The sequence below is a fragment of the Python bivittatus genome, unplaced genomic scaffold (assembly GCF_059951505.1).
Source record: "Python bivittatus isolate LINGU-HERP-01145 unplaced genomic scaffold, Pbiv_v1 ctg000700_np1212, whole genome shotgun sequence".
Classification (NCBI taxonomy): Eukaryota; Metazoa; Chordata; class Lepidosauria; order Squamata; family Pythonidae; genus Python; species Python bivittatus.
In genome coordinates, this window is record NW_028277098.1 from 78,824,255 (window position 1) to 78,838,574 (window position 14,320).

Genomic DNA, 14,320 nt, shown 5'->3' on the forward strand with positions numbered 1-14,320 from the left:
GCTGTTTTTTTCAAATGATTTTATTGGCGAACAATATTGTTCAGTTTAATAGCACAGAAAATGACACATATAGAAATTGCTTTGATAAGATTAAAGCATTGAGGGGTTGCTCAGTCTCCTGTATTGTACCTTTCTCAGTCCTTCAGGCTTGAATATTTTGCTACACACACAATTTGCTGTGCCAGCTTTTCATAGGATCTATTCAAGGTTTATTAATTTTTCCAAAGCTTCCATATAATAGCAGAGCAAATAATTCATCTTAGAAATTGTTTTATGGTAGTGTATCAATACAAATAGAATAGGACATTTAAACATGCAAACATAATCAGATTTTCACACTTCTAGGGGTCAGCACCTCTGCAATATACACTACGACATAAAAATAGAGTTAATGTTTAATTTAACCACATGTAGGGTCAAACTACATATTATATTATATGCATAACATGCAATTCAATTCATGTTTCTGTTTTGTTTTACTTAAGACTGAGCATATTTGGGGGCAATCCAAATAAGGCTCCTGATAAATGGAAGGGGGAAATTTAATCCTTTCTTGACCCAGTTCTCTCTCTTGCCACTCCAACCCTCTCAGTGCCAAAAATACAAATGGCAAAAATATCCCATTAGAATGAACAGACACACACACACACAGACACACACACACTGAGCACCTATTTGGTGCATGAGTGCATGACAATTCTGCCTCCCAGGGAAGCGGCACAGAAAATATTTAGCCTCTCCAATCTACTGACAGTGACCTGATCTTGTTTAGAGTCCTTTACACTTACTTTTACATAGACAAAAATTGCAAAATACTCAGTTTGATAATCAAATGAAAAGATCAACGCCTTGCCAACAGGCCATCCCATCACAGCAACCACCACCAAAAGTCACAGAATTTGCAGATAAGACAGAACCACCCCCTTATTGACCAAATGAATAATCTCCCAAGAAGGCATCAGTCAGCTGCAAAATGACATCTGCCCACAGGATCACTCCATCTAAAGCAAGTACAAAGCAGCCAAGATAGGATATATATATATAACTCCTGCCTCCCAACATATCTCACTTCTCCAATACTCCTGTACTGATGATGTTACCTAGTAGGATAACAAAATCTAGTTCAGAGAACGCCAACAATTCCATGTGCCAACCCTAAGCTACCATTGAAAAGACACTATGGACATAATATGATTTGGAATGTATATATTTATCATTAATAGTGAATGACATATTCTGATGTCAGTGGTACAATTTTGGCTGGATATCTGTACATTAGAATTCATTTATTACTTGTTCTTATGTAAGGTTGTGAAGATATGTATAAGTGAACCAGCTGGCATTTATGTATCCTCTGCCCTCCCAGAAATTTTACTTTGTCAAATACAAAGCTGTCAGCAATTTCTCATTTGTGCCTTATTATTTATATAAGCACAGATTTAAAATGTTACAACTAAAATTTAAGACAAACAAGGGGAAGAAAGAAAATGAATGCTAACCAAAATCAATTGATAAATGTAAAGCCTTTTCAGTGAGAATCCAGCAATCTATATGATAAATCAGATATTCAAAATAGTATAGATTGATCCATTAGAACAAGAGGATCAGTGCCCTATCAAATGAAATCAGTCCCCTATCTAAATTTGAAATATAAATAAATAAAATGCCTGAACCCACCCAACAACTTCCCCTTTTCCTCTTATTTATAACTGATCCAATTCTCAATACTGGTGTTCTTTAGTCAATCTCTCAGTCCTGTGTTAATGAAATCAAGCAAGGTGATTCCTTGGTACAATATTCACAGGTACACATTCTCCCTGCTCCCTAGCCCCATTTTCTTATGATAAAGCAATGAGAGAAGGAAAGACTGTCTGGCCTAATTAATAGTTTTCTGATGATCTTGACAAATCAGAGACTCAGAAGGGGGAAAAAATCCCCAGCCTTCAAACCCAGTAAACTCTTATCTAGGTGCCTGTTTTAGATACATAAATATGATTTGGCATAGAGTACATATTGCGGTCAACTGTCAAAACTACCTGTTGCTATTTCTAATGTTGAGTTAATTCCTGTATGAAAAACAGCTTCTTCCATTTGGAAGGATTTTGTGGCAGATACTTTTTTATGAGGATGCAGAAAGAGCACAGAAGACTTAGGCAAGGAAGTGGAAGACTTAAGTCGTTTTTCACTAGTGATTTAATAGTATCTTCTAGAGTCCTACAACCACTGCTGTGTTAAAATAACATTAATGAGGACAGATTTTACATTGCTTCAGCTATGGCTGGATGATGCTTGAAAGCTCTAAGGGATTGCTACAGGAGAAATGGCCTTAGTTAAGGAAGTGAAAGTAGCAAGGAATATCAAGGGAACGTGGCTGTGTAAGGCTGGAAATACTGCTTTTAAGGAAAACTAAGCATAGTCAAATGTGTAACTTTAAGAGCTACTATTTTGGTTCAGGCTTCTCTAACAACAAATACACACACATACAGACATGCAGTATATACATTCACAAACACAGACACACACAGGAAATTATGAAGAGCAAGCTGAAAGAGTACGATTGAAGCTTGCGACTGATAGAACATAGTCAGGGACTACTCTTGAAAGAGCTTAATCTCCAAAGCTGGATTGGAGTATATCCTAGGGTACTGAAGGAACAGTCTGATGTCCTGGACCAAACCCTTATGTTTTATGTTTAGCAAAATCCTGGAGAACTAGTGAAGTGCTAAATGACTAGATGATAGCAAAAGTTGTTCCTATCTTCAGAAAGAGGAAAAAAGGAAGATCCAGGGAACTATAAAGTAGACCAACCAGTCTGACACTGATATCATGGAAGATTCTAGAACAGATCATAAACAGATTGATCTGAAGCACCTTGAAAACATTGCATTCTCTGAAGCCAACATGGATAGTTAAGAACAAATCCTTCCAGACTAACGTTTGGTCACTTTTTGATCAAGTAACTTAATTTCAGGAATGCTGTAGGCATACTGCATCTTGATTTCAGCAAACGATTTGACAAATTACTCCTTGTTTTCAAGTATGGCATATCCAACTGGCTCAAATTTCCCAGGACTTTCCTTTCCCTACCATAAATACACTGAAGTGTTGGTTAAGGGAAGGTAAAGTACAGGAAGAGCTGGGAAGATAGAAGGGTGGGTAGGCCAGTTTGGACATATCACGCTTGAAGCCAAAGACAATGGCAGCATCTAATTTGGCTTCAAGAGCAGCATATACAACCAGCACACCAACCTCTCAATCTTCCTAGTGTTTTCTTTTTCCTACTTCTTGAGGAAGTACTGAACTACTGTATACCATTGCCAATGCCTTAGGTTCCCATTGCCCTTTCCCAAACATTTCTGCTGAATCACAGTGATTTGTGCATGTTTCAGCTTGCATATATATAATAACAGCAGATGGATATTAGAAGTTCTTGCTTCTCTTGATTGGATCATTTCAGACAGAGGCCAAACAGCCTTCTGACTGGGATGCTTGAATCTGGAATAATGTGGGTTGAACTCATTGCCTTCAAAGAATCCTTTCAGTTCTATGATTCTATTTTAGTATAGAGTTCAGGGGTTTTAGTATGGAGTTTAGAGGTGCAGGCAAAGTGAAAGTTACTTGTTTGAATGGTCCCTTATTTATAACAGAAGTCAAGTTAAGAAGAACAACATGGTATTTGGAAGAGATTGTTTTGAGAGAGACATTATGTTCTTAATGCTAATTGTTATCTTTTTATTCACTACTATTTCATTATTTTAATTGTTGTGTTTTACTGGAAATGAGCCTTTTTTAAAAAATAGGAAGCAGTACACACAGATTTTAAATTTGGTAGGGAGTTGGGAAAGAGTGTTTCATTTTTAGAAAGTGAAATACAGTGGCAAGATTGGGCAATCTTGCTGTAATTCTTTGTCTTTCATGCTGTAGTATGCATGCATATATGCATGCATGAGAGAAAGAAAAAGTATATCTGAATATTCTCTGTAGAAGTCACTACTAGCAAGAGAATAAAAGCAAGTTAGTCTTCTGGAATTTCAGTTTTGGAGCAGTAATGCGCTCCAAAAACATTTCTGTTGACTCTAGAGAATCTCACAAGATTTAAATGACACAAATACAAATTTCTGGACAATCCACAAGCATTGTCTTACATTTTCATTTTCAGTTTTCCTCTCATGATAATAAGCGTATAGCAGACCAATGCTTGTCCCTGTTTCCTGATTGGAACCTAGCACAAGCCTTTGTTTCAGGCCTTGGGATTCTTCCTTTTAGGCAGAGATGAGAAGGCTAGCCCAGCAATTATTCAGTGCCACCAATTTACTAGAAGGAAAACCATCATTCCAAAATGCTAAGAGAACAGGCCATCCACTTACCCACAAGATGACTACAGTATATATGCATGATGGGAATCACACATTCTGCTCTCTGTGAACTAAGCCTACACCTCTGATACTGCCTATTTCTAAGCCTTTTCTCAACCTGGAACAGTGTCCTAAATAAAAGATAAGATGGTAGAAAGCTGCTGAGGAGGTACCACAGTATGGTATATCTAGTTTCGTGACTTAAAGAATTATATTACAGTATTGCAAACTTCTCAGTATCATTGCTAGAGAAGCAGAAGGGAGAAAAAAATAAAGATTTGGGTTTAGTATTACTATCATTTCCTCTGATTTACCATTTCCAGTGAGTACCAGCTGATCCAAAATAATGACATAACAAAACCATTAGTTCTCTGAAGACATTCCATAATATATCCTAAAATCACTGTAATGTTATCAAGAGTCAAACAAAAATTCAGTATGAAGCAACTGAAGTGGAACTCAGTCTCATTAAATTATAGTTATTGTGAGAAGTGAGTCCCCCACACCCTGAAAGAATATATTCATTTTATTGTCTTGGTGTACATTTGTATTCTGCATGCTCTGGTAAACATTGTGCATACAACAACATCAGATCTGGACCATGAAAGCTGAATACATTCATTTGTTATGGTGGTTTAGGGATTATGTTAATTTTGCTGCTACATATGCCATTCTGGATTCCTCTTGTTCTAATTAATAGGACACAGCACTAGTGATGAGTCTGTAAATAGATACTGAAGCCTTGTTCTCACAATTAGCATTGATGTGATAAACTAGATTATCTACCTGGAAAGGTGGTGTGCTTCCCTTCACTTGTTCTATTCAAGTAGTGGCTGGAGAGCTATCTGTCATGGATACTTGTGCTTGGATTCCTGCACTGAGCAGCTGGCTGGACTCAGTGGCCTTAATTATGCCTTCCAACTCTACACATCTCATCTCTACCCAGTCTGAGTTTTCCATCCAAACAGGGATATGGTGACAATTGAAACTTTATGCCTTGCAAAACTGCCAAAATGCTGTCAAGATAGTAACAAATCACAGGATTGTCTTCCAATTCCAAGCCTCATCACATCCAGACCAGCCACCTTAGCAAAATAAGGAAATAATTTGGTTATTGCTTTGCTGTGTTTTTACTTGCTACAATAAACCTCATATGGTGTGTAATGCCATTCCAAGGGAATGTGTCTCTGACATAGTGAACTCTTCAATTTTCATTATAAAAATACATTATTTCAAATAGCTATTAAAAATATAATCTTAATATTACTGTCATTTTTTTCCTCAAGCACAATTAATTACATTAATTGCTGAATGCCTGAAGTGAATTGTCATTTTCTTTTAAATGCAATGATTTGTTCAAATGAAGAATTCTAGAGGAGAAATAGGAGAAGAACTGAGGAAACAGTACCATGTCTGTAAGCCTCTGATTTTAAAACAGAATTGTTGCATTTTATTCACATTTTAAAATAGTATTGTTTATATTCTCCAACATTTGCATTCAAAACATCCCTTAGGAAGATTGTAATCCCTTAAGAATCCATTCTTCAGCATTGAGAAGAAAAGTCATTAATGAATAAGAAAAAGGAAGAAATCAAGCACAGTCCATCTAGCCCAAAGAACAATTCAGAACCTAGAAATAGAGACCTTTTCTAACGAATATGGATTGGATTGGAACTCCCCCAAGAGTTCCAGAAGTGTTATTTAAATGTTAAATAACAGACAACCCTAGAAGCTTCTTTTTGGGGGGGGGGGAGTACCTTTGAGTCAGTGTTAACTCCTGGTGACTACCTGGACAAATCCCTGCAGGTTTTTGTTTTTTTTTTGGTGAGATTTCAGAAGTGGTTTGCCATTGCCTCCTTCCTAAGGCTGAGAGAGAGGGACTGGCCCAAGGTCACCCAGCTGGCTTTGTGCCCAAGGTGGGACTAGAACTCACAGTCTCCCAGTTTCTAGCCTGATGCCTTAAGCACTACAAAGTGGCCCTCTTAGAGAAATAAAATAACTAATGAAAATTTCCCTCCCACTGTAAATATTTCCTGTGATATTCCATAGTACTGAATCTGTGTAATTACAAGTAGAGAGGGTTTAATTCTGAAAAAAAGTGAACAAACCCATAATTGGTAAATTGGTGTTGGAGGCTGCATCATCTTTGTCCTTTTGAGCTGTTTTTACTACTGGGGCAAATCATGAGAGATACTTAAAGGAAAGACCCCTCACAGCTGCCCTTGTCTGCTTCTCATCTTCCCTATAGTTAGTTAAATGAGACTCTGTGTTTAAGAGAAAAAGGAATTTCTCTCTCTCTCTCTCTCATGCTTCTGTCTCTTTAAGAAGTGGCTTAAGTAGAAATGTGGCTATTCTATTTCATGTATTTCTTAATAAATCTACTTTTTACTTCAGTTATAATGAATGTCTGTTAGCATTCACTGAGAGCCGGGCTATACCCATATCCTGCATCCAAGACAATTATATAACATTCTGCAACTTAATTACTCAGTTTTTTTTCGGCACTTTGCTTATCTTAGGAGCACATCCTCTAACAAGTGGTCATGCTGAATTCAAATCTTTAACCACTAGGTTCTCTGGCATTCCTACCTAGCGAGAAGATAGATTTTGTGGAGCATTTTCAGGGCCAACTCTACTATCAGGCAAAACAAGAGGATTATTTCAATGGTAGAAACCACAAAGTGGGGTGGTACTGGTAAGCATGTCCTCGCCATCTTACCTCATTCTACTGAATTACCTGTCCTGTGTCTACTAAGCTAGTCTGCTGCCCTCAAATGCGATGACAGATGTTGCCAAGGATTCACACACAGTTGGATTCTGTACACAAAATACACAAATGGGCATGAGTGGGGAATTTAGCCTGCCTTGGGCAGTAAAAACAGCCTCAATATAAACATATAAATGTCTATTCTGATACACCACTAATGAGTTCTTGGGTTTGCTGTTTAATATTAGCATGGTTCAAAACAAACCCACCCAAATCCATATAGTTTTCAATACTGGAAATATTTTAAGAATCAGACTGAGAATCCATTCCTATCTCAGCTGTCCACTTATTTTCATTTTAAATTTTACACCATGTTTTTGCCTTACAGAGTTAAAATTTGAATGGGACTCCCTATAATATCATCATATAATTAAAGTATCTTTATTTTAGATCTGTCACTTGTCAGCTTGTTTCCCTGACTATTTTTAAAATGCTTTATGCTGGTTTCTCTTTTTACTGGTAACCTATGACTTTATCTTATCAACATCCCCTTTCCATCACATCTTCAATCACTTGACTAGTAGTTACCTGCTACTTTGGAAATGATTCTGCCTGCATACAGATTTTATAACTCTTGTGTACGTGTGCGTGTGCATGCACGCATGTGCAAACTGACATGGTATTTTGTCATCCCCCTCTTCCTGAGTTGACTGAACCACCAACAAAAGTAAATTCAAAGTTTAAAAACAAAGCTGTGCTTTTCATGTACTGGCAGTCCCTGGGTTAAGAATGAGTTCCGTTCCTAAGTCAGTCTTTAATGTGATTTTGTATGTAAGTTGGAACTTGTACTTACAAACAGGCTGCCTATTATTAAAAATGGCAGACTAAGCCACACAATGTTTTCATGAACTGCTGAAAACTGCTGAAAACAGGCTGTATATTAAAAAGGGGCAACTTCAGTGGTTTGTAGGCTCGAGGAAGAGAATGCGGTCCACCATTTTTAGTAATAGGCAACCCATTCGTAAGTATGAGTGGTCCGTAAGTTGGACATTCTTAACCCAGGGACTGCCTGTATTCAGCACTTTGTCACCTTCCAGGAATTATATATAGGATAAACATCAAATGCTGAGGCAAGAAAAAACTATTAAAACTCTTTAGGACTTCTACATCACTTCTAAAAAATCTTTTAAAACTTTCAGGTAGTCAATTTTAGATATCCTAATTTCCCTTTTAAAAATGATTTGATATATGAATTATATTATATATGTTAAATTATGTAAATAATTCATCCATTTTTTCTCATCCCTCAGAGATGTTTAAAGCACTATATTACCTGCACGATGTCCTGGGGGTCATTTTTGCAAGTTGGGTTTACTAGTCATGAAAGTTGAATTTACTAGTGACTGTGAGGATGGACATTTTAATTAGACTCTATCTGGAACCGAATATAACCTTGAGAGAGGGTGAATTATTTATTTCTAATTTTTTAAAATGTGTATGCTGCCCTTAAGACAGGCTTTCTTAGGCTGGCACATAACATACTCAAATTTCAATTTAAAAATCTCTCAAGCAAAGCAAACAGTACTATCAAAGATAACAGAAATATATTAGATTTTGAAAATCCATTGCAAAGTAATCATTTATTAAAAGGCCCCAGAGAATAACAGCATGTTTGCCTGCCCCTGAAAGGTAGTAAGGTAAAGCCTTGAACACTGGGGCATCCTGAGCCATGGCGCCACCAGTGAGAGGCCCACTCCCCAGCATGGAGGTGCCTTAAGTATTGGTCTAGGAACTTATGGGAAGAAGTGTTTCAGCAGATACTGGAGCACTAATCCGTGTAGAGAATTAAAAATTAGTCCCAATAATTTACATTAGGATAGGAAAAATTATAAAACAATTACAATTATGCACACTGGTCTAAAATAGTCAAATATTAATTTCCATTCAGAATTCTGGCTGCCTTAGTTTCTGTTGAGGTTTCTATGCTGTCTTTTTCTGGGACATGTCATCTTCCTCAGAAGAGGAACAACATGGGGAATCTGGCATTTAGGAACCAACCTACTTTCAGCACTGAAAAACCTGATGCAGATCATACTACTCCCAGCTCTAATACAGAGGATTTAGACTCAGGGATGTTTGCAGGGTGTGGTCAAAAAAGTCAAAGTGGCAGCCACAAGAGTGTGACTGAAGCGTTACCTTTTCTGCACATGTGTTGCATAAAACAGGAAGAGTTTTGATCACACTATTGTGGCTGCCATCTTGACTTTTTTTTTACAACTTGAGACAATTCCTTTCAGTCTCCATATATGCATCCACAGCTAGCTCTGATGATGGAGAAATGATGACTCATGCACAATGATATTGCAATGCTTACTGCACCGTTACATAACTGCATCCTAATGGCAGACGCAAGTACATTTGATGTGGGGTTTGTATCATGACATCATCATGCACATTTCATTACTTGCCCTCTTGCTTTCTGAGACCACCTATGTCCTCTGAAAATTCTGGGGCAACAGCTAGCAACCCCAAATTTAGCCAAGCAACAATGTAGCTGTCAATAGGGGATGGTTTTAGATGAAAGCTGATTCTTGTCAGGATTGGATCCTAGCAAAATCAAAGCTGCTTTGCTTCTGTTGCTTCTGGATAGGGAAGTCAGAAGACTTGGACTTTAAAGGCTGCTTCAGAATTTAGATTTCATGATGGAACAGTTTTGGTGAGAACCTTATTTTGGAGCTGTGAGTTTTCTGTCTATATGTTTCCTTGATTTTTGGATTGTATCTGACATTTGCTTCAATCTCACCCCCTGAACCTGATATTGGCCGATGTGGTGGATTGCAGTAGAGAGCAAGGTTCTCAGGAAGGAGAGGATGCATTCCAGGAAGGGCAGAGAGACAACACAAGCCGGAGCAGGAGCATGGGAAGTGTAAGAGGGTTGGAATAGCCACTCCCTAGAATCTCCCAGGGTGTATCCACTAGTTGCAGTAGTACAGATTTAGTCTGGCAAGATTCTGTCTATATAGTTTAAGCAATTAAATAACTGAATTTGGATGAACTGTTTTCCTGTTGTTCTTGGATTGGGTCTGACAGCCATGGACTGCTTGCTGGAACCCTGGATACAATGATTGCCTGCCCCCTGTATCTTTGAAGAAAGACTCCAGTCTGATTCATGGTTTTATGAACAAATATGGGATAGTTGACTAGCAAACTGCCAATTACTCTGTTTATTCTGTGTCAGAACCTCATCAGTGTGTGAAAATCCATTTATAATGCACTGTAGTAATCTAAATGAGAAGTTATTGGGGTATGGATTACTACAGTGATGTTCTCACTATCCAAGTAGTTGGCATAGAAGACTAAGATGGCCAAAAATGTTTTTAGCCTGGGTCTTCTGACCTTATTCCACCCCCACAAAATGGACAATAAATACAAAATTGCAGATTAAGTATGGTTCTGGTTGTAGCTTCTGGTTATGTAAGCCCTGGTTTATGTACAGTGGTACCTCGAGATACGAATGCCTCTACTAACGAACTTTTCGGGTTATGACCAGCTCCGGCCGCAAAAATTTACCTCGATGTGCGAACTTCGCCTCGGGGTACGGCCATTTTTCTGCCCTGACACGTGGTCCGCGGCCATTTTTCCGCCCCTGACATGTGGTCCGTGGCCATTTTCCCACTGCGCGGCGCCTGGCCATTCTCCTGCCGCATGGTGCGGCGCCCGGCCTTTTTCCCGCCGCGCTGCACAGCGCCCAGCCATTCTCCCGCCAGAACGGATTAACGGTAATTACATTGAACCTTATGGGAAAATTTGCTTCGGGGTGCGACCAAATTCGGAGGGCGGAACGGATTAACCGGATTTACATTGAACCCTATGGGGAAATTTGCGTCGGGTTACGACCAACTTGGGATACGCCCAGAGTCACGGAATCGATTAAGTTCGTATCCTGAGGTACCACTGTAATTCCAACATTATGCAAGGGCTACAAAAAGGATGGCTATCTTTGACCCATGTGTACAGCATGTAATTTAACATGCATGAGAATTATTTTACATAAAGGTTCCTGGAATGGCTGTGGAGAAGACTTCCTGTGGACTGCCTAACACACACACACACACACACACACACACTTTGATTTATATTTTCATTTGCAAATTTATAAATCACTTATTTTTAAATGGCTGTTTAACTGAAATACCTGTATGATGGTTAATCACTATACCAATAGCCTGTTACAGTATTTCTGCATATATTAAAGTACTTATATGGGCAACCTAAATTCTCCATAGCTTTTGTCATAGCACATACAACAAACATAATAGGGGAACATTTATAAATGCACACAAGAACAGCTTCCTTGATATGTTGGGAATTTTGCTTTTCTAGAGTCTCTAATGCATAAGAAGCATAATCCAAATGTACAGTTGTAGGTTCTTTCTTGGATTCCGCAAATAACAGACACTGTGTAGTCTATTGTTACAATAATGTACAGTGCAGACCGATATGCCATCAGAAGTGTTTCCCATGGACAAGAGCTGCTATCTTTTTAGAAGTATTTCTAATTTCAGTCAGTTCCACTCCCAGCATTCTCTCCAAGACATACCTCTTTATCTAAGCCTTGCCCACGTCCCACCCCAATGGGCCTACATCGAACATATGCTCTTTTGCTGAAGGAAAAAAAAAAAAAGGATATCTCTCATCACTACCTAACACCTCCAACAACGCTCAGAAGTGGTTGTGTTGAAGTGCTCACTTGGCATTCCTACACTGCTCTCATCCATTTTGGAAATGCTGTTACAGACAAATGAGTGTACCTTTCTTCCATATGGACATATCTGAAGAAAAATGTAAGTCAAGTCTCATTTTTATTTATTTTTTTCTGAGCTTGACTTCATGAACATGTCCATTAGTTTTCTTGGCAAGAAGAGGGAAATATCTTTTCAAAAAATCTAAAGGGTGTTCTTCCTGTATTGTAACTTCTTGTGGTAATTTTTATAACACCAGATCATCCAAATTCCCACTGGAAATATTTCAATTACATTGAAGCAGTTGGTACATAGCTTTTTGGTTTTTGTTGAACTTCTTTTGTAAGGATGCCACATGCTCTTTAAGGACTGTTATCCTAGAGGTAATGATACTGTCTGAATTTATTTTCAAGATCTACAGATCTACTGCATTCCTCAACTTGTAACCTAAAATACTTTGGTCTGCAATGTACAAATCACAATGGAGAATTTCTGCTGCAGAGATTACTAGTTGCAGCAAACTGGGAAGCTTTTCAGCAACATGCACAAAGATCCACCAGAGACTCAGCTGAAAGCATTCAACTCAATTTCTTCCTTTGACCCAAACCACTTTGGAAAATCATGTTTCCAGATGTGAAAGGCTCAGCACATTAACCTTGCTGCAAACCCCCAACCTTCTGCCATCTGCTTTTACAGCAGAGGCATTTTAACAGAACTGCTGTAGACATATGAGAAACTAAAATGCAATACAACAGACAAGATCATATTCCATATCAAAAGTCTTTCATTTTGCTGCATCAACTGAACCTTTCAAGAAAACATCAGGTAGGAAATAAGGTGGAATTATACTATACACATTGAATCTCTTCTTGCCAGAACACAGGAATTACACCATGAGTAACATGCAAGAGATTCTAGCCTTCATTTTGGCTTCCTGATTAATATCACTAATTGCAATTAATTGTGGCAATCAATCTGAAATGGAAATTTTGAATCTCCATGTGACTACATTCCACAGAGAAAGGCAAAGGGAGACTGTACAAACCCAGAGAAAAACTGTTTTATTCTCATAATGCTAAATCATAGTCTAGCCATTTTAGGAACTTGGGACTCTGAATTTCTTAACCCTGAAAGAATTCATCCCAACTGATACAAAGAATATATAATGTCTATCCTCCATTCTCCAGAACTCCTACTACAATAAAAAAGAAAAACTGCTGTATCTGATTAGTGAGACTGAGTTATATCTGGTAATACAGCCAAAGCAAAAACTATACCCAGCACAGACCAGATATGCGGTGGACTTCATTATGTATGCAGTAATTACATTTCAACCACAAATTTGTGAAGACTTATACCAGTTTGAGGCAGTATTTGCTCTTAAGATTTGTGACATTAATCTCACCTCAGCTCTGCTGTAGGTATGTTTGCATTGATATATGACTATAAATCATTTTCATTTCATGAGTAGGATCTGCTTTACATGATATCTACTACTATGCCATCAATTACAAGTGAAAGTAAAGAGCATGAATTTTGTTTGGTACAAGCATCAGGATATTTGAGTTAAGGAGTTGTAGGACACCAGTAATTCAAGTCCCTAGTCTACCATATTCTTCACGGATGAACAAACAGATGCAGAACTTGTTCACCCAATTACTCCACTCCTTTTTGCCAAGTGACAACATATCACAATAACAACAGCCCAAAAGGTACCTATAAAGTCCATCTTGGATAGAGGTAGAAGTACAGCTTGAGGCATCCATTCTGTCTTACCTCATAGAGGGTAATTATTCCATTGGTTTCATTTGGTGGCTTCCACTGAACATATATCTTCTCTTCAAAGGGTCCTCCCTGAATTGATTCAAGGGGAACAGTTCCAGGAACTAAGAAGAAAATGAAAACTTTGTAAATCATAATGTTTCATTTTTCCCCCTACAACCTAACATCACATTACATCACAATCAATGTTTACTCTAATTTCTGACATGCTGTGTACTGAGTTAGATTATTTTCCTTGCAATTCTAACAGGAATTTTAAGAGGAATAGGAAATGTGGAGTCATGGGGTAATTGATCTTGGTTTTATGAATAAGATATTTATTATATTGCTACTATTGTTATACCACAAATCTTGAAATGACCAATTGCTTTTATGTCCATGAAAGTAAAATTGCTTTGGGTGAAAACAAAATTTCAGATCAGCTACAGCTGCAGTACTTTGGTTTTGCTTGTGTTCCATTAACTAGGCTACTGACTTCAGTAAAGGGATATGTTTAAACAACATATAGATCATTAATTCCTTTCCTTCTCTTGAACTGTTAGCCTCCTGGGAGTCTGAACTATTAGCCTCCTTAGAGTGTGGTAGAATAGATTTATCACTTCAGCTAATAGCAGTAAGGAATAATTTGTTCCATTCAGGACAATGTCCTGGTTAGCACATTGTCTATTAATTTGAGATTAAAAAAAAAAAAAACACACAGTAAATCATTAACTTTGATGTGCCCTTGAACATAA

At 37.9% G+C, this 14,320-nt stretch overlaps 1 protein-coding gene across 1 annotated transcript in view; it reads right to left on the bottom strand.

The window, feature by feature from the left end:
* Window positions 1-14,320, bottom strand: part of PTPRT (protein tyrosine phosphatase receptor type T) — a 678,601-nt gene that overhangs the window by 183,769 nt on the left and 480,512 nt on the right. Inside the window, exon 9 of the mRNA XM_088154570.1 lies at window positions 13,581-13,690. Coding sequence (XP_088010696.1) covers window positions 13,581-13,690 — 110 coding nt within the window. The remainder of the gene's footprint in view (window positions 1-13,580; window positions 13,691-14,320) is intronic.